This window comes from Lytechinus variegatus, chromosome 7 (assembly GCF_018143015.1).
Source record: "Lytechinus variegatus isolate NC3 chromosome 7, Lvar_3.0, whole genome shotgun sequence".
NCBI lineage: Eukaryota > Metazoa > Echinodermata > Echinoidea > Temnopleuroida > Toxopneustidae > Lytechinus > Lytechinus variegatus.
The window spans coordinates 13,612,782-13,632,854 of NC_054746.1; the positions used below are offsets into that span (position 1 = coordinate 13,612,782).

Below are 20,073 nucleotides of genomic sequence, written 5' to 3' on the forward strand. Positions count from 1 at the left end.
GGCATGGTAACTTAGTGCAGATGACCATGAGTGTGAACATTTCTGTCTTAGTCCCTGGAAGGCTACAGGAGTGGGGAAGTACTAAATGGAAAAAAATAAAATCTCTTTGAACTCATCAGACTTTTAACAGAAGCATAGAGGTGTAGGTTAAATTCAGTTGTGTGCACATAAAGCAAGTGATACCATGAGTAAATAAAATGAATATACAAAGTCAACAACATGCATGTAATGTTTGAATTTTTCGTGTCTAGATTTATTCATAGAAAATTATCTCACTATACATGGACGACAAAAGCAACAAAATGCATTAATAGATATATATATATATAGATATATATTATACTCTATTGGTCATATGCCCCCTGAAAAAAAGACTGAAATATGTTTGGTACAGATTATGAAAGTATTTTTGAAAGAGAGTGAAAACACTTGAAAAAAAAAACAAAATGAAAAGCATTTTAAGCTATGAAACTTGGTTAAATAGCAAAGGGTGACTGACAAGTTGAGTCCCATGAAAAGATTGAATCTATTATCATCTGGTTAGAATGCACATCATACCATTACCCTCTGGTCCCATACAAAGTGATAGTTTTCTAAGTCTTAGTAGTACTACGTCCACAAAGGTTTTGATTTGTGATCTCTAATCAAATGCAGCATATACTCATTGAGATGTTGTTATTACATAAACCCGCATTCACAAACCATGTACAATGAGACCTAGCCATTCAGATGTACACTGTAACCCAAACTGAAGCCTATACATGTACAAACCAAACAGGAAGGGAGTTGAATTTGGACAAGGTCTTTCAATCTTCAGAGACCGTTGGTGAACCGTACAGAGAGCATTTCATGGAACAAATATCTGTGATTTTCACTGACAGCTAACAAAATCCTTACATCTGATTGGCTCATAGCAAATTAGTCAGTGAATAATCACTGACTATTTGTTTCATGGAACACTCCCCAGAACTTTGGATGATAAGTCAAACACACACAAAAAATGAAAAGTTTAAAAGTAACTTTCCAGATCACCTCCAACTGCATAAAACATCTCCTTTTATTGAGAGCTGTTTTCCTATTTTGGACATTGGAAACTTATGGAAAAGCTTTGATAAAAACTTACCAAATAGAAATTGAAGAGTTGCCTTGAATTTGGTCTACATTATACATGATTTGTGAATGCATAAAATTACCAAGATCAATGCATTAATCAACACATGACGATAAAAGATGAAAGCAGAAAAAAATAGACATATTTAGACCCAAAATGAGATTGATTTGGTATAAATGGAGAAAATAAACATAGGTGGGATAAAACTAGCTGAATCAGTTTTTTTTAACACACAAAATACAGGTGGCAGAAAATAAAGATCTAAATCCTTCAAAAAGTTAGAGGGTCAAGTGATTTGAAGATTGAAGCATCACAAGATGAGTCATGATTAAGACTGTGTACACGAAACATATTGATGCTTTAGTATCAGAGGAAATGTTTACAGTCTTGAAAAATAAAGGTGCTTCAACAAAAACACGATGTTCTGAAATGTCAAAGGTAGTATTAAATGTCTGGAGAAAAAAAAACAAAAGGCGTGAAGAGAAGTTCTCTCTGTATGTAATGTTGCAAAGTCATACATACACAGATAATATGTACATGTACGTAAATGAGTCGGGTATCATTTTGTTCCCACAAGAAATGCAGCATGCATGTTGTTAATACAGGTCTGATATTGAAGTTTGGAGTTGAGGATTTGGGAGCACGAGTGAGAGATGTTGCTTTGTGATGGCGAGATCGCTTTTCGGTGTTCGTCGTTAATACTTTTTTTTCTCCATTTCTAAGAGTTTCCCAGACGTCAACTCTATAGTCACGCTCTCAAGGTATAGGAATTTCTCCAGGAAAATGAATTCTTATGGGCAGTACTAACAAAAGGCTTTTGCTTCTGTTCACTATAAAAGTCTACATGAAAGAGTTGCAAATACACATGTTTAAACTAAAAAAAAAAAAGATGACAACATAATCAATAAATAAATCAATTGGTAGACAAATAAGGAAAGAGATCGAATCATCGTTGATAATTGACATGAGTTTAAAAAAACAAAACCCATCCCCAAGTCTAACAACTACAATAATCAAATCCAGCACCATATTGCTTAGTCCCAGTTGTGATCGATGGTTTCTCGTTCTTTCACCAACCACAAACAAAGAAAGATTCTCTGGGAAGAATTTCTGATCAGAGAAGAATCAAAGTACAAAGAACACAAAAAAATAATCAGTTTTCTCTCTCAGGAACGGAGGAAGCATCAATCAGATATTCAATATACAACATATGAATACTTACACAACTATTGTCTATGCACTCTCCCCTTCGTAAATCAACTGCACATCCAAAAAAATATAACCAGTGGGCGGGTCCTCGAGCAGCATAAAAATGCCATGATTAAGAGTGAAATCACAATGTGTAGAGACTTAACAAGGCAACACAAATTAATCAAAGACACGATTGCTGTCCTCAAAATCAAGGAATTGAGAAAGTTTCTTAAAATCAATCTAACTTCTTTCTCACATATACAATTGATTAAGTCTCTAGAATTGTCCCATGAGTTCAAAAGCTCACTGATTGAACTGAAAGATTCAAAGAAAGATCTCAAATTCCCGATTGGATTTCTTTTTAAAAAATTTCTCAACAAAATTAGTGATTTCATCAACTCTCATCCTGCCTATCTGTAAAAGTCTTCCACAAGGCACACTTTCCTTGTTATATAATTACTATGGTAAATCTTGGTCATCCAAGAAGCTTTGGTGAATAAGAAAGATTTATAGTGAGTGAGAGTGAGGCACGACTCTTCACTTGATTTATTCTTAGGTGGTACCCTTCAAGGCTCTATTTTGTTCCTCTTGGGCCAACCGCTGCATAATCAGGAAGTGTGCGCTCTGAGTTGCTGTAACTGGACCAGTTATTGTTACCCGTCTGTTGCGTGTGCCTGGAACATATTCATTCTTTTTGGAGATTTGTATTTTGGCCCCGGTGAGATTCTGGAATTCCACTAGCGTTTTACCTCCCTTCCCCAAAATAGCACCAACTAGGGTCTCCGGCACCTCGCTCTCCAGGATAGATTCCTTCTGTGGGTCGGCTGCTACCGTGATGCCACCCATTGAAGGAAAGCCGGCCATTGTGGCACCAGCCATTGTGGCACCAAGTGGCATCATTGGAAGTCCAGGCACGATGGTCTCAGGGGCACTGGGGATGGTAATACCCATTGTACTACCATTGGTAGAGTAGGGCGAGTCGGCGGTACTGGTGGGAGATGGACTGGACAGAGTTGTTTTGCTGGAAGGACTGATGGTGGTGGCTACCTGGTAAGATCCTAGCAATCCTGATGAGAACATCTGAGGGGATGCCTGAATTGGAGCTGTTGCACCTAATAACGGGCTTGTGGCACCCAAAGAACCTTGAAGATTGCCCATAGAGGATAGACCTGGATAGTTGTATGCTGCAAAGTTGCTCATGGCACTGCTTAATGTGGAGGTATCTGCTTGGCTGGTGCTGATGGGAGCTGGTAGACTGGTGGGAAGTCTGGAGCTGATCATCATAGAAGGAATGGTCAGCCCGCCACCGATGGGATGAGGAAGGGAAGGTGCTGATAAGGTCTGGCCAGCCAGTGGAATCTGTGGTGTTTTTCCCATTGCTGCTGCTGCCGCTGCTGCAGCGGCCAGGTTGGAAGCCACTGCAGAAGAGACACCTTCTGCAAAAGGAGAACCAGTGGGATTAGCATTGGCTACTGGACCTGTTATAGTGGCATAACTGAGGTTATTGCAGCTACCACTCTGCGGATCCTCTTGGATCTTGTTGATTATGAAAGACATAGCCTTCCTGTTGTTATCACATTCCCCAGATATTGTGATGACTCTCTCTGACAGGGTGATACCATCTGACTTCTGGGAGATCTGCACTCTGGAACCACTTTGTTCCATTATGGATTTGATCATCGCTCCACCCTTACCTATAATTAGACCTGCTGTACTGTTGGGAACAACTAGCTTGACCTGCAGAATACAAGAAAAAATGGAGAAAGAAAAAAGGTTTAATAAATCTTAAACCAAACATATCATCAGGAAATAAAACACATTGAATTAAATACTCATATATGTTCAGATCATTAATAAATAAGCTTACACAAAACAAGACAGATGGAAATAATCAGATAATGGCGGTTACAACATCTATAACACGGACCAAGATAATATATATCAAAGGAATTGTGAATAGTGTAAAGGAGGGTGCTACTTGACCACATCAAAAACTCTTGGGAGACTGGTCACAAATCTTGGCTGGTGTGACTTTGGACACTCTCTCTTGTCAAATATAACACAAGAAGAAGAAAGTGGGAAATGGATGAAGGAGAATAACTGAGAATAGAGCATCCCTCAGATTAATATCTAATCATCCATATACAGTCTTTACAATGAGGTTTTGTGTGGCGATGAATGATTACAGAACTTGCTGTGATAACTTGGATTATGTTGTGTCTGATTCTAATACACAGGTTATCAACTACAATCACATATCATCATAATATTTTATCACATTTTATTTGGAGACACAGGTACTAAATATGACTTACATCCTAAATTTTTGATTTTCATAGTAGAAGAGGCTGAAAAGTGCATAGTAAGCTGCAAAATGGTGTACGTTTATAGACTGTAATGTGAATAATATCCACTTCTACAATCCATCTTCTAGCAGGTGCATAATGCAGTGAGGCAGGGAATCTTATTTGTGGAGATCAATTAGAGCCCTTTACAGCTCACCATGCACATACAGCAGCCAGTCGGGGAGCATTTCAAGCAGCTTGTCTGCGATTTTCACTGACAAATCTGCGCTTAGCCTAAGCTAAGATTTCAGTAGCTTATATTAAAAGCCTGATAATAATACTATAATTATTTTCTTGATTCGTTCCAAACCAAAACCTTTTGATTTCTGAGGGAAGTTCTCAAAGTTATGAGCATGTGCAATATGGTCTGAGAAGCATACAAAGTGTGCAATTCAAACATCACTAGCTCAGCAAAAACAACCCAAGCATCACACAGCACCAGCAATTTTCTCAGAATTTTCTTCCTCCATAATACCACCAACCTTGGAAAAACACTACGAGAAAGTTCTTTTAATTTTGACAAGCAGCTAATATTTGGCAGGTATACTACTTTGTGAATGTTATGAGTAATTTGCGAACACTGCCACAAATTCCTGGTATTCTCAGTTTGAGTTGGTATGTTCATTCAATCTCTAATAACCATTGAGCTTCAAGTTCCTTGGTCTTAATCATTGTTCCTTACCATCCCCAATGAGGCCTTCACACATCTCTAATCCTCTTTCCACCTCCCTTGCTCATTTATTATTAACTATATTTGCTCATCATCTAAGTAAACTCTGAAAATAATCTGCTATCTCTCATTTCTCCCCTCCTAAATGTTGATATTGGCTTTGAGATCCAGTTGCACCCTCTTGTGATTGACTTAAGTGCAAGAAGGGCAGTAAACCAATATTAAGGATATGAGTTTAGGTCATTCTAACAGTAAACAGACCTTTTCCCCTGTATACAACAGATGGCAGAGGTGTGAATACGCATCATTTGTTTATCTCAACCCCCCCCCCCACACCATTCCCCTTCCCTCTCATTCCACTGCTTTGCAATCAAGTCCTGCGATGTCCTGTACTTTGTGACCTTAATCTCGTACATTTGCTGCCTCACGATTTGCGTGTTTGTAGTCTCTCTGATTACGCCATGCCACTGGCAGCCCCTCTGCCTTGTGCTGCCGAAATTGGCTTTTCAGCGATGCTTAGGGCTATCAAATTAAAAGTGGGAAAAAATGATCATCTTCATGCTCACTAGCTCAAGCAAACACTCCTTCCTTTAATGCTCTTCTCATATTTTTCTTCCTGAGTCCAATCAATCAGAACGATAGATCCCTGTCCTGATTAGATATGTAATCACAAGCTGTATGTATATATCATCAGATGAGAACCAGAAAGGCACTAATGCTGTACATACAAGATCGATGGTAATAGCGCCCTTCTGGTTCTCCATGGAATATCTTTGATCTGCAAAAGGGCCCTTCTGGTTCTCTGCTGATGATATCTTGTATCACTTTCTCTTCCATGAATCTAGCACTGTCCGTTGGAAAATCTTCGCACAATTGATAAGTTCAGGCTACAAGTTTGCCTTTCAATTGATTTCAGGAAAAAAAATAGTACTGTGCTAACACACAATCTAAAAATGATTTGAACAGAATCCAACAAATGACCTCCCAAGTATTTGTATGTATACTATCAATTTAAATCTATGCACCAAATGATTCTGTTTTTGTTTTTATTTCAATGTGCTATTGCTTAGAATGAACGAAATCAGCATGGCATGCCACGTAAATGTCCAGTCCTTCTCCAAGCAAAATAACAGACTATCCCACATGTGCTTATCTGTGTCGGTGATCTTCTCTGTGATCATTTTTGGCTTAGATTTCATTATTTCTAAGAGATAGCATTACGTTGATGAACCACACACAGGTCTTGATTTTAAAGACTTTATAATAAAATCATTGCTTACTGCAACTAACGGTAAGTCTGCATGATTCCCTCACATGGCAAAGCAGCAACATCTGCTGCATTTTATTGTGAGAAAATAAATTCAACTACATCTCTTCCACTACACAGACACTTGCTATGTGAAACATGAACAACACTACACAGACTTCAAAGCATTTAAAAGTGTAGATATGTTTACACTTGATCAGCTAATAAGTGTAGGCCTACATGTATATATAAATATTCTCCTTTCAGTTTCCATAAATAAACATGTCTCCAACTCAATACTACAAGCTGGGAGATGCATGAGAGAAAGAAAGAAAAGAGATATCAGCGTGATTGTCTATTTGAACATGATTCTCGATAATGGATTGCATTTTATCCCATCCCAATTGCCCTAAATCCACTTAGTTCTGTGAATCTGGGCCTTGCTAGGCCATGCAAAAATCAAATACGTTTTCCAGAAATACATGCAGGGATAACCGCTGTACTATTTCTAGGCCAACATGGTCTGGGGTTAGATAGATAGATACCCATCGGATAAAAACAGACCTGGAAGGGGGAAAGAGAAAGAAGGGAACAATCTATTGGGCTGTAACTTAATTTGTCAAAGAAATAAATTACATTTCTATTGATGGATTCAAATTCCGAAAGCACCTAGACGTGCTTGGTTAGCAACAGGACATAGGAGTGTGCCTTACAATCCAATGTTTGGCTTTAATAGATTTATGCTTGTCTTGTAGGGTAAGTGACACTTGCCATGTTGTTTCTTTGTGTCACTGTTTGTCATTCCTTCCTTGATATACAGCAAATTAATGACAATGCAGAGAAGTGTTGAGGAATCCTCTATCTTCTAAAATGTACATCATGACAGAAACTACAAAGAATCAATGTGTTTCATGCTCTCTTCAAACTTAATTGGATAAAATCCAACAATCAACTATTCATAGATGCTACAACACAAACTGCAACTAGAAATTAATCAATCTGTGTTTTATACTCTATTAAGCCTTAATTAGATCAAATCCCATGTTGACGGATGGTGCTTCTGGAATATACATCAAGTTCAATGATTACATTTATCATTGTCCCACCTTTGGAGATACAAGGACCATATTCTAAACAACAGGAATTCATCATCATAAACAGACAAATCATTGGTGAACAGAGAGTTGAACTATTCCTTTGTCCCAATGCCATGATGGCTGAACACAAAATTGACTAATCTGATGCAAATCTCTGCAGATGATGTTAATGCACTTTCCTGCACTTGAACCTCTTGCCTGTGGGTGCGCGAATGGTGTGAGAAATTCGAACCCAATTGCCTTCATACACAATTGACCTGTGCGAACTCTGAAATGTTTAATATTTCCTGTGATAAACTGATGCTGATAAAGCTAAATTATATTTTCTAATTGGCAGAAGGAGGAAGTGCACTTGGATAAACTCCACCCTCCCTTCCTTAATTAATATGAGTGATTTGAATAAAATGAAATTGGTGTGAAATTGGTTTTCAAACAAGTATTTTCTCATCTGGGATTGCTCAATTTATTCTTGTTTATATAGAACTAGTATCCCTTTCTCAATGAATATACCATCTCAATAGATAATGTTGAAATACCAGTATAGATATCCAATGGAGGGGCTGGACAACTATTCAAAACTCATTGGAGAAATTCATTGAAAAACACCCCTAATATAGACACTGCCTCCCGTGATGAGACACATTTAATGAGATGGTGTATCTACGAGAGTAGATTGAGCCATAATAAATCTGCATGCAATTGACAGGCCGAGCAGTAAATCTGGGAAACACACGACGCATCCGCGAATTCATTACTCGGTGTTTACGCTAACGCAATACGAAGGAGACAGAGTGACGGAGGAAGGAAGGGTGCCAGTGTCACCAGACCATCACAGGCTGTTGGACACTTGATGAAAATTTATAGTTCGCAGCTGATTACAGCGGGCCCCTGGCTGCAGAAGCTTCTAAGCAAATTGCTCGTAAATCGGGGCTAGCTTTTCTGATAGAAGACACTTCAGCATGATATATGTCTTGGCTTTGAGACACCATCTGCTAGGTGCTTATAAAGTGTATTCCCTAATGAATTTTCTGTAATAAACACCCAACGACAGTATACTTTTTAAGGTATCAAATAGGCCAACATATTTTCATTGTGACACAGGTTACATAATACTGTAAGTGTAACAATAATGACAACTGTTGAAACTTGAAACTACGACCATAGAGCTATTAGAGAAGGAGAACCATCTTCCAATTCCTCTGTTAATCCTTTGTTATTGCTTCCTTCGGGCGAAGGAATGATATCTAACATCAATCGGCGAGCCGCCAGGCCAAAGTTAGAGCACGCTTACATAACGCGATAAGCCCCCTCGTAAAATCTGAGGTCAGAGATTTTTTGAAGGACCCTGCGAGGCACCGCCGTAAACAACGTTCTCCCACATAACTTCCCCCTAGCTCAGTTTTTTTTTTCAAAATTGAAACACGACTTGCTGTTCTTCTAACATCCATATCTCTTCGTACGGATTCCTGATGTACGTCTTTTATGTATGGTTGAACTTCTGAGATGATCCCCTGTGCATACATACCAAATACGGTGCAATCTGAAATGACTCAACAAAATTACAAACGGAGGAAGTTGGAGATTGGTCATTTTAAGTATGTCTGATTTTCTTCCATGGTTAAATCTTTTCCTACCCGTACCTGTTTTAGAAATTATAATAAGATGAAAGAGCATATTTTGAGCTAAATTTTCATGCCAAGATCATTTGCAGGAGTACAATAGAATCGATAATATAACGACGAATCTGCGGGGCATTTCTCTGGCGATTGTCGCATCGTGGAGTACCCTCCGGTGCCCCACGCATTCCTATTTGTGTAAGTTGAAAGTGAGTGTAATGAATGACGGGAGCCGTGCTCGCTCAGCTCTTGTCTCTGTATCGTTTTTGGAAAATAGCAGGGGCCGCGGAGCGAACAGATTTAATTTACAAACCAGTAAAAAGGAGAACAAAGTATAAAAATTGTTATTCTACATAATAAAGAAATTAAAAACAACATGTTTGGGACCACAAAGAAGTATACCCATTTCTATGTCAGGACGATTCATTTTAAGTTACAAAGTCATTTGGAAAAAAAATTACAAGCGAAGTTTTACAATTTTTAGGACCAAAAATAATCATGATTTAAAATGATTTTAGAGAACAAAATAAAAGATGATTACAACTATTGAATTCATATCTTTAGTTTAATCTAAAGAAAAAAAAAGGCTTCCAAAATATAAAGTGTCCGGACGCCTGACCCCCCCCCCCCCTCATTTCTAAAACATTCTCTTTCTGTTCTAGATATATTAAGAAACATTGAATATCATTATGATTTTTGTTAGATTAGATTTTTTGTTTGTTTAAGATTGTACTTTTTTTCTTTCTTTCTTTCATATCCTTTTCCTGGCATCATTCTATCCTTCCTCTTTGCCCCTTTTTTTATTCCATCCTATCTTTCTTTCCTGATCTCTCTCTGTTCATTTTTCTTTCTTTCCTTGTTTGTCTTACTCTCCGTCCTATTTTAAATTTCCTTTTTTCCTTCATTTTTTCTTTCCACTTTTCTTTGCTTCCTCTCCCTTTTCTTTTCATTCTTTCTCGATCCTTCCATTATTTTCTTTTTTAAAATTCTCTCCTTAATTTTTCCTCCCTCTCTTTCATCCTTTCTTTCATTCTTTATTCTATTTTTCCTTCTAATTTGTGTCCTTTTTTCTTTATTTCCCTCCCTCCCTTCCAGGGTGACCAGACGTCCCGTATTTCCCGGGATTGTCCCGTATTTTGCTCCTTTGTCCCGGCGTCCCGACAAACCCTTCCCGGGACGCCTTTTTGTCCCGTATTTAAGAATATTGAACAAAATGTAGTTATTGCATTTAAAAGTGGTGATTTTTTTCATCAAATAACCAACAGATGACGAAGCAGAGATAACAATGAAACTAATTTGGAGATATAATCGGTGGAACAATTATTTAGTTTTCATAACTAGATCTTGTTGTTTCAGCTTTCGTTTTGAGTCTTGTTGTGTATGATACCGCTGTTTCATCTTGAACTTTTTTCCTTTTTCTTTTGTATCATTCTTTGTTCATCGTTATATCCTTCCTGCTTGCCCTTTTTTGTTCCATCTATCTTTATTTCCGATCTTTTTTCCTGAACCTTTCTCTCTCTGCTCATTTGTCTTTCTTTCCTTCTTTCTGTTACTCTTCTTTATCAAATTTCCATTCCTTATTTCCTGAATTCATTCATTCTTTTTTTCCTTAAACTTTTCTTTGCTTCCTTCTCACTTCCTCTCCCCTTTTTCGTTCTCTCCTTCCATTATTTTCTCTTTTTGTCATTCTCTCATCTCTTCATTCTTTCCTCCCTCTCTTTTCTCCTTTCTTTCATTCTTTATTTTATTTTTCCCTCCAATTCTTTTCCCTTATTATTTCTTTCCCTTCCTTCCTCCCTTCCTATTTTCTTCTTTGTTTCTTTCTTCCAAAGGAAAATATTTCTTTCCTCCCCTTTTTCTCACTTTCTTTTTTCCTTTCTCTTCTTTATTTTGTCTTTCACACATCTATTCATCTTCCCTTCCTTTCTTTTTTTGTCTTTCTATATTCAAAGAATGACGGAAACCTTTTTTCTCTCTTTTATTCTTTCTTTCATCCTTCTTTTATTCTAATTTTCTTTAATGTTTTTCTTTTCATTTTCCCCTTCAGTTCATTTTTCCTTTCCTTTTCTTTTGTCTTTTCTTTCTCTCCTTCATTTACCCTCCCTTTCAATTCTTTATATTTTTCACATGTCTAACATTGTGTATCTTTTTTGTTGATTGTCCCGTCTTTCTTTCAAAGAATAAAGGAAGCATTTTTTTCTTTTATTCGTTCTTTCTTTCCTCATCCTTTTTTCTTGCTTCTTTTATTTCTCTCCCTTATGTTTTCTTTCACACATCTTCCCTTCCTTCTTTTCTTTTTCTTTCCTTCTAAATTCATTTCAAATAATGACGGAAACATTTTTTTTCTTTTATTCTATCTTTCATCATTTTATTCTAACATTCCTTTTTTTTCTTTATTTTTTCCTTCATTTTCCCCTTCATTTTTTTCTTTGTATCCGTTCTCAATTCAACTCTTTTCTTACACCTTTTCATTCCCTCCTTCATTCTTTCGTTCACCCCCCCCCCACCTTCCAATTCTGTACATTTTTCCCCAAGTCGAACACCGTGTAGCCTCCTTTGTTGATCTTTTTTTAAGACCTGGCTCGGTCGATCCGCTCATGCAGCGTACTTTGTCGATTGTCCCGTATTTCTTTTTGTGAAATCTGGTCAGGCCTGCTTTCAGCTGGTTCCAAAATCAGATTTTCGTCTTCGAAATCACGACGTTCGAAATCGTGAGCCGCCATGTTTGCATAAAATTCGTGAAGCCGATGTGAAATGCATTATGGGTGAAAACACTACTGCGCAAGCGCAAACCCGAGCTGTTGATCGCGTCGATCAACTTTCCTTATCTGATTTACGAGCGGCCTCTGTAGTGCGCCGTGAGGGACCCTGCTGAGAGGGGATTAGCGGTGCCACGCATGGGGCAAAGCGTTTGAGAGAGTCAGATCTCCTTCTGTTAATAGCTCTATGCTACGACACAATTTAAAATTTACCCATTACCCCTAAAATTCCTCCCCATTCATAAAGGTAAACCTTTAAACAACATTCTAGGGTAAGAAGGTGTTGATTAGACATAATCATAGTCAAATTTCTCTCGGCCTCAGCAGATTCAATTTGGCATGTTTGCTACATATTAGGCCAACACAACCATTTTACTGACAAGAAAAAGATTAAAGTATAAATATTTAATGAAGAAGTGAAGGGCATCATGTGAACTTACTTTATGAACACCCAAAGAACCCACAGTGTTTATTGCTTTCTGCAAAGCAGAAATGGCAAACTGCTAGCTTCCAATAAGTCTAATAATCACTGTGGGCTCTACGGAAGGGAGAAAGGGTATCCCAAATGTGAGGGAGTCATCGCGAAAATGGGAATAAGAATCGAAGTGTGAAGAGAAAATAATGAGAAGATGGCAAAGGGATGCCTGGAGATTGGAAAGCAGGTAGATAGTGAGAGAGATGGAGAAGCCCTGAGACTTCTTCATTTGCTAGACATATACGCTCAAAGAAATGGGCCTTATATTGATGAAGCACTATCGCGTCTTGGCATCGACCACCTTTATTCCTTTGTATGCTAATGTTGTTGTTGTTGTAGTTTTTAGCCTCATTACATATTTCGTTTTCACTGAGACATGCAGAAAATGTAGAAAATCTTCTGATGCAGGTAAAAAAATCCTTTGTGGGATATCAGTCTTACAAAAAAAGTCTAGAAGCTTTCGTAGAATGTAGCAACATGATAGGATCCTATCACACTTCAACCAAAACATCATCTCTTATGAATAACCATGAGATGAATCCAGTCATGAATAATCATGAGCTCATACCAGGTCACAAGATACCCTTGGTTCTTGAGCAGCGCATGAAGAAAGGTCAAGCGAGAGCAAGGAAACGGTGAAGGAAGTGGAGGGGGGGGGGGTGCACTGACTGCTCTTCGTCGAAAAGCCCAGGGTTTCCTGGTGGCTAAATGCTAGGCAAATCCTGCATTCCTAAATCAAATTACTACTTCATTTTCTTGCTGGAATACACGTGTGGAGCAGTGGTTTGGGAAGACCTCACCTAAACCCCACACAGCACTCATCAACTGATTGAATTAAGGCTTCCAGTCCGGAGGTGTTGATGATGAAGCGTAGTTAACCTGAATAGACAACATTTCTGACTCAATTCTCTTGTCTGTCTCCCTATTATGAAGCTGTCGGCATCTCATTACCAACATACATGTATGTTATTTCTCTAGTCTAAACAAGAAACCTCTAATAACTGAAGGGAAAGAAAAAGCTTTTGCCATGATTTTCTGGAAGATGGGGGCTAGTAGATATTTTATCATAATTTAGACGAACATTTTTGTTCACACAAGATATTATTTCAATTTTGTCTCAATAAGAAAGAACAAAATGAAGATCAAACCACAACAATTGTCTTACATTCAAAGTTTTTTTTCTTCCAATACACATAAAAAAAGTTTGTTCTTCAATGTATATTTTTTACAATAGATTAGGCTTATACTAACATGATTCTCAACTGAATCAGATAAAGATACAAAATTAATTGAATGACTAAAGCATGTCTATATGCCGTTACTATGCAAAGATCATTATCTAGGAGAGACAAACACGTATATCCAATATATTATTACCCGGGTGGAGCAGTTCCCAGGTCTCAATTTCAAAGACAAGCAATATAATGATGTAGACAAACACATTTGCTGATGGATTCTCATTCCAATTTCTAGATGTGCATATGTTTGCGAATAACCTATCGATACACAATGTGCAGGGAAAGAAAGTCCAGACAAGATAGTGTAGGGGGTAGTGTGTGCTCATCTTACACCCCATCAGATGGAGGAGAGGGCAGGTGAGGGGGGCGTTATGACATTGTGGAAGATCAAGGGGCCCAGCCAGGGATTTAAACAGGACCTAACTTGTAGTCATGGGAGCAAGAATAAATGTCCCAAAATATGATATATGAGGTCTAGTCACCCAAGCAACATACACAAACGCCTCTCCCTTGAAATGGCCTTATTCAAATTTGAATGCATACATGTCATTTGTTTAAACAGATCAATCCAACCTTTCCATGTGTAGACACAAATACCGCACCCCAAATTTTAATATAATTCCAAATATACATGGCACACTTGATACCGACATGTTGCTGTAATACAAGACCCGTTCATACTCTACAGCACAGAGACATTAACTGTTAGCCGATTACAACCAATTATGTTGATTCAGAGGTCCCCCAGCGACCAACCAGATGTTACACTCCTGTAAAGCATACATCTTGTGTATTTACCAGGGAAGTCGATGGTTGCACTCAAGATCTTGTCTGTCTGAGCCTTTCTATCCCTACCATATGGGACATCATTCCTTATAGTTATACCTACACAACAAGAAATGCTACAGATGGAAACATTGAACTGCTACCATCACATTCTATAATTAGTTTGATATCCAATTATCAATATTTGAACATTGACAAACCCTGTGCTGCAGGATCGAAGATATAGACGGGAGGGAGAAGACGGGGGGGGGGGGGTGATATGAACAAAATTGCTATACAAATCATTTTCTTTATATGTAAATGACAGCATGTACATGTAGTCAAAAGTACATTGTCATTGAGTTACTTGTTTGAGTGTGTGTATTGTTCATTATTTATGTGCAGGATATATTGTTTTTGACCATTCTCATGTCAAGTGCCTTAAATTTATTATGTCATGCTCTATTTCACAGCCTGATTGTTCAGCATACCTATCTCCTTTTACATGGAATGAAAATATGAACATTTATATTGCAAAACTGTAAAATAATCCTCTACTTTGAAATAGTACCCTTTATATGATATTGCAGGAATAGTCTGATGACATCAAAATGAATCATATATAATCTCTTTGGAATTGGATACTACTGAATGCTAGTGGAAAGGTTTATAAAACTGCTAGCTTCAATTAAACATATATAGGCCTATAGGTAGGAAATTTACAGTAAAAAAAAATCAGGATTATGCTTATTTTCAAACAAGACATAAACTTTGCATATCACCTTCAGTGACCTGTAAAAGTGGCTTGTTTCCAAGGGTGATGTAGACTAGCATGTAGAGTGTACATGATAATACTGGCTTCAAGCATACAGTGATGCCTAGCAACCTATGGCATAGTACAGGGTACAATACCCCAAACTGCTCAAAAGCACTCCCCAATCGCATTAGGTGAAGCCTTTGGTGAACTCGACCATGATGGAGCCCCTTACGGCTGACCTCAAAAAATCCCCCACTCTATTCCCAAATTTCTAATCCCTCCTGGCCCATGCTTTACAAGCAGAAAAGAAGGATAAGAGAAATTTTGGGTTTTTTTCGGTTTCCCTACTCTAGTTAAATTCATAGGTCAGGTCAATAGTCTACCTTCAAGATCCTTTCACTTATTCCACTTTTGAAAGCTCACTCCATGGGAATTTTCAATATAATTCTATAACCAAATCACCCCCAAAAAGTTAATGCTTAAAAATATGATTCAAATATTTAAAGAAATCAAATAATATTTTTTTTCACCATTACTTCACCCTTTTCACCCCACTGCAGGAATCAAAATGGTTTGCAGACAACAACTAGCTCTACATCCTATTACCCCGGAATCTTGATATTTTTGTTGTTACTGGTCTTGTATCTGAAAAGATGGAGTGGAGCTCAGGTTTCAATGTGGAAATAATACAGGGTATTATCATATTGAGAATGATGGTTTCATATTCTTGCTGGCCTGGCCAGTGCTTGATCTGGATAAGATAGCAGTTATGGCATCCTTGTGCCTTCCCAGATCTGAATGACTTGCCAGATTGTTACATGTCCATAGAGAGTAGCATCCGGATATACCAGTCAATCTTGAATCATAAAGTCATGCTAAATATTAGCACCATCACCTTAAATGGATGAATTCATCACCAAAGACGACTGCATTGACATCAAGAGTACAACCTTTCTAGAAGTCAGATGTTTTTTAAATGCTAAAAGAATGAAGTGAGCATGCTATTTCATAACAAGCTCCCTCCTTTCTGCCAACACTGAGCAAATTTTCATCTTTTAGTAACAATGAATGAGTCTCAAATATTAATTTAGCAGTTATCCAATTGAGGTCAAAAAATATTACTCTCTTTAAACGAAAAGGGTGAGAAAGGATGGGAAAAGGGTGGGAAAGAGCAGAGGAAACGTACTATTTGAAAAAATAAGCATCCTGATTGATTTCAACAAAAGTAGAACTACATACGAAGGACAAGAATCTGACGATGTTGTTTGAAGAGTCCTGCCAATTTCTCTTTACTTTGAAGAAGGACTCTCTCATCTCCTAAGGACTCCTCATTACTTAATTACTACGCAGCAGGAAATGTGAGGAAGCTGTTTAAATTTGTTGGCATGGCAACACCGTGGTATCACAGACTGCTTCTATCACCGATCTCCAATCATCATACCTTTCTTTTAACGTCAATTGCCGAAGAACATTAAAATGGAGAGATTTTCAATTTAAAGAGAGGATGTTCATTTTGAAGAGGGAAGGATGTTGGTTGAAAATAGTTTGTCTTCTGGCTAAATGGCTATTCTTGTTCACAATGACAAGTTACAGTTTTTTTTAACCTTCACAATAACAACAAATTAAAAAGAGAATGCTTCAATTACATGTAGTATTTTTCTTTATTTCATTCTCAATTTAAGATGCTTTTAATTAATCACTTAATTAATAATAATTAGTAAAAAGATGATCAACAATTAATTAAAATTGTTACTCTTCTATGTTTAATCCAATCATTAATAATTCATATTTTCAATTTTAACAGGGACTCTCTTGTTATAAATAACTGAATTATTATTTTTTTTTCATCCGATTACAACTGCCATCCTTACATTTGCAGGGCGACCATCCACCTACACCAATTATGTAAAGGTTCCAAGTAAAATGGCTTCCCTACCAAACCGCCATTTGCTCTCTGCAGAAGGAGCTCAAGCATTGATTTGCCCACTTGAAAACATAATGAAGGCTCCAGGCCACAGCCCTGCACCCGCTACTTAGAGCAAATCTTGCAAAATGATGATTTATCAAGTCCTCTTTCAAGTGGCTGGGAGATGAGCATTTGTTCATGCTTGCGCGCCGGCTTGGCTTGGATTTTCAGCTCTACGCCCTAGCCCCCGTAACGCGATACCAAGATGATTATCGATCAATACCAAGACAAAGAAATAGTCCTAATGCTACGAAATAGAGGGATAAAACAATGACGGCCATCACGGATGTTGGGAGATAAAGGTATGGTACCAGCAGAATTTCAAATCAGCGTTTTTTCAACTTGTAAAAGAGAATACAAATTGTGGAAAACATGCCAGGGGAATATAATATGTATGCCTGCAAGGTACCATATGGTTTCCTTATATCCTGTAGAATGAATGCATTTGCGATGAATCTCTTGTAAAAACACTCCCACTTGAGTTCTGTGCACACAAGAGAATACAAGCCGGAGATAGACATAACATTACAACTATGCATAATTCATGTAATGCAAGTGGTTTTAAATCCAATTTCAGTAAAATAATGGATTTTAAAATAAAAGTTGCATTATTGTGCGTTACTCAATGGATCAGCCTCCGAGTTCATATAATCATAACTGATGGCAAAAATCCTTCCCCTTGATAATCAAGTATTGTTATCAATCTAAAATGAGCTACACAGCTGAAGCTTGCATGCAACTTGCATAGCAGCACATTGTTTTCATGTGTGTTGTGTCAGATGAAGAAGGGCTTTCAACAGGCTTTCTGCATCGTTTTCCATTTAAAACTCACCCAGAGAAAGGTTCCACACAGCTGTGTAAAGTTTACATCAAATCAGTTTCTATAATTTTCAATCAATGAACTGTTCTGAACCAAGTGCATTTATGTTGCTATCTATCTGGCTATCTACAAGAGGGATGTAATATGCATAATGCCACCAGCCTGAGCTGACTTATTGATGATATGATCTTTCAAGGGCCAGAAGGTCGTTTGACTTCCATTAAAGTTCATGATTTAAAGGTGAATGAAACCCAGAGGACAAGGATCCTATCCCTCCTTTTGCATATAGCTGAAGTTGTGCATTTCGCTAGTTTTAAAATTGAAGCACAAATTTGTAAAGCTGGAACTTTCCTATTTCATATCCACTTTTGGTGAAAGTTTCTGCGTCATGCTTTGTTAATTTGATTTCCCTAAAGTCACTTGATTTCTCAAGATTCAAGATATATCTTATTCAATTTCTAATCCATTTCTCCTCCATTTCATTGAGTGCCTGACAAGAAGGTGGAAGTCCCATATCTTTTTCTTCTAAGTCTCTGGTTAGTCCAGACTGGACATTGATAGAGGAAAGCTACATTTCCCAAAGCTAGCATACAGGGACTGACGATCAAAATCTTTCCCAATCAGAGTGTACTGAGAGGATTGGCACCAGGGTAAGGAATTTGGGAGTCAGTCAGTCCCTCGATAACAGCTTCGGGTACAGAAGATTCCTTCTAATCGACATCCAATCTGAACCAGTCTCTGGTATGACTCGGCCGGGGATTGAACCCACAACCTCCCATGCTCGATACCACTGAGCCACCGTGGTAGCAATGTATATACCTGTCTTGCTCTTTCTGGTGAGGTAATGGTTTCTGCTCCTGCCTTCACTCCTAGCTGTGGGGATTCCTTGATCTTCTCAATGATAAACATTGCTACATTATTCAGGGATTCTACTGGACCGGTTAACAGTGCCACTCTTTCTTGCGTTCCTGGATAGACAAAGATACAAACGAAAGTTCAATAAGTTTATACATTTTTAATATGAGTACATACAGCTATTCCTAGATAGAGCATAAAGATAAATAAGACTGAGCTATTAATTTGATTTGATTTATTGTTTCACATTCCACAATAGACACGTATCTTTAGCAAATGAGAATATAATAATTACATTCACTTTTTTTAAACAAAGTAATATAGAATCATGTGAAATATGAGGAACCTTGTAGGATCTCAGAAAAAATATTTAAATATTTCTTATTTCTTAAGCCAATCAAGAATGAATCAAATGAAGAAAAATAAATAGAATATACAGAGGTCTACACGAATATCACTCAAGCATAGAGAGACAAAGGTTAAAAAAAAAAGACAGAGCAATTTGTTTATTCATATATTTCAGATTTCAAGAGAAATGCCAGTAGTTGCAGTAAACACTGATTTCATGAGAATGTCTGTAAAACCAGGCTTAACTGTCAGTATATAATAGAGGATCTAGATCTGGTACAGTTACATAAACTGTACTTTGTGAAATCTTGAAATATACGCTGAAAAATGTTCACACTGAAGATCACCAACACAGATAGGCACACGTGGGACAGTGTATTATTATTGCTGGAATAAAGACCCGACAGAAGTGACCGAATCCGCACTTATTTTGCTTATTTCTCAGCAATTACACAATTTCTTCCAGAATCCTTTGGCACATATTTTTATTTCATGCAAACAGACACTTGGGTGGTCATTATATTAGATTCTGTAAAAAGTCATTTTGAGATCGTTACCAATACTGGAATTTATCTTTCAATACCTAGAATTGTAGATAAGCAGAACTGAGACCTTCTACTAAGTTCAGCCATTGATCATTGCCAGTCATTGGGCGGAGTTTGTCAATTGAATGCATTCATCGTTATGTCCAATCAATTATACATCAACTATAAAACCAAGTGTTTAGCTTTGTTTTACTGGGCCAAGATTGCACATACCAAGGACGTGAAGATGCATATTTTCACCTGGAACAGCTTAGATACGAAGTGATATT

General features: G+C 37.6%; 1 protein-coding gene across 1 annotated transcript; it reads right to left on the reverse strand.

Annotated features, from left to right (window-relative positions):
- Positions 1-226: 226 nt before the first annotated feature.
- Positions 227-19,055, reverse strand: LOC121418484 (RNA-binding protein Nova-2-like). The gene is made up of 2 exons (XM_041612390.1): positions 18,876-19,055; positions 227-4,039 (listed from the first exon to the last, which is right to left on the reverse strand). The coding sequence occupies exons 1-2, from the start codon at positions 18,963-18,965 to the stop codon at positions 2,855-2,857; spliced, it is 1,275 nt and encodes a 424-aa protein (XP_041468324.1). The 5' UTR covers positions 18,966-19,055; the 3' UTR covers positions 227-2,854.
- Between the last annotated feature and the right edge of the window lie 1,018 nt (positions 19,056-20,073).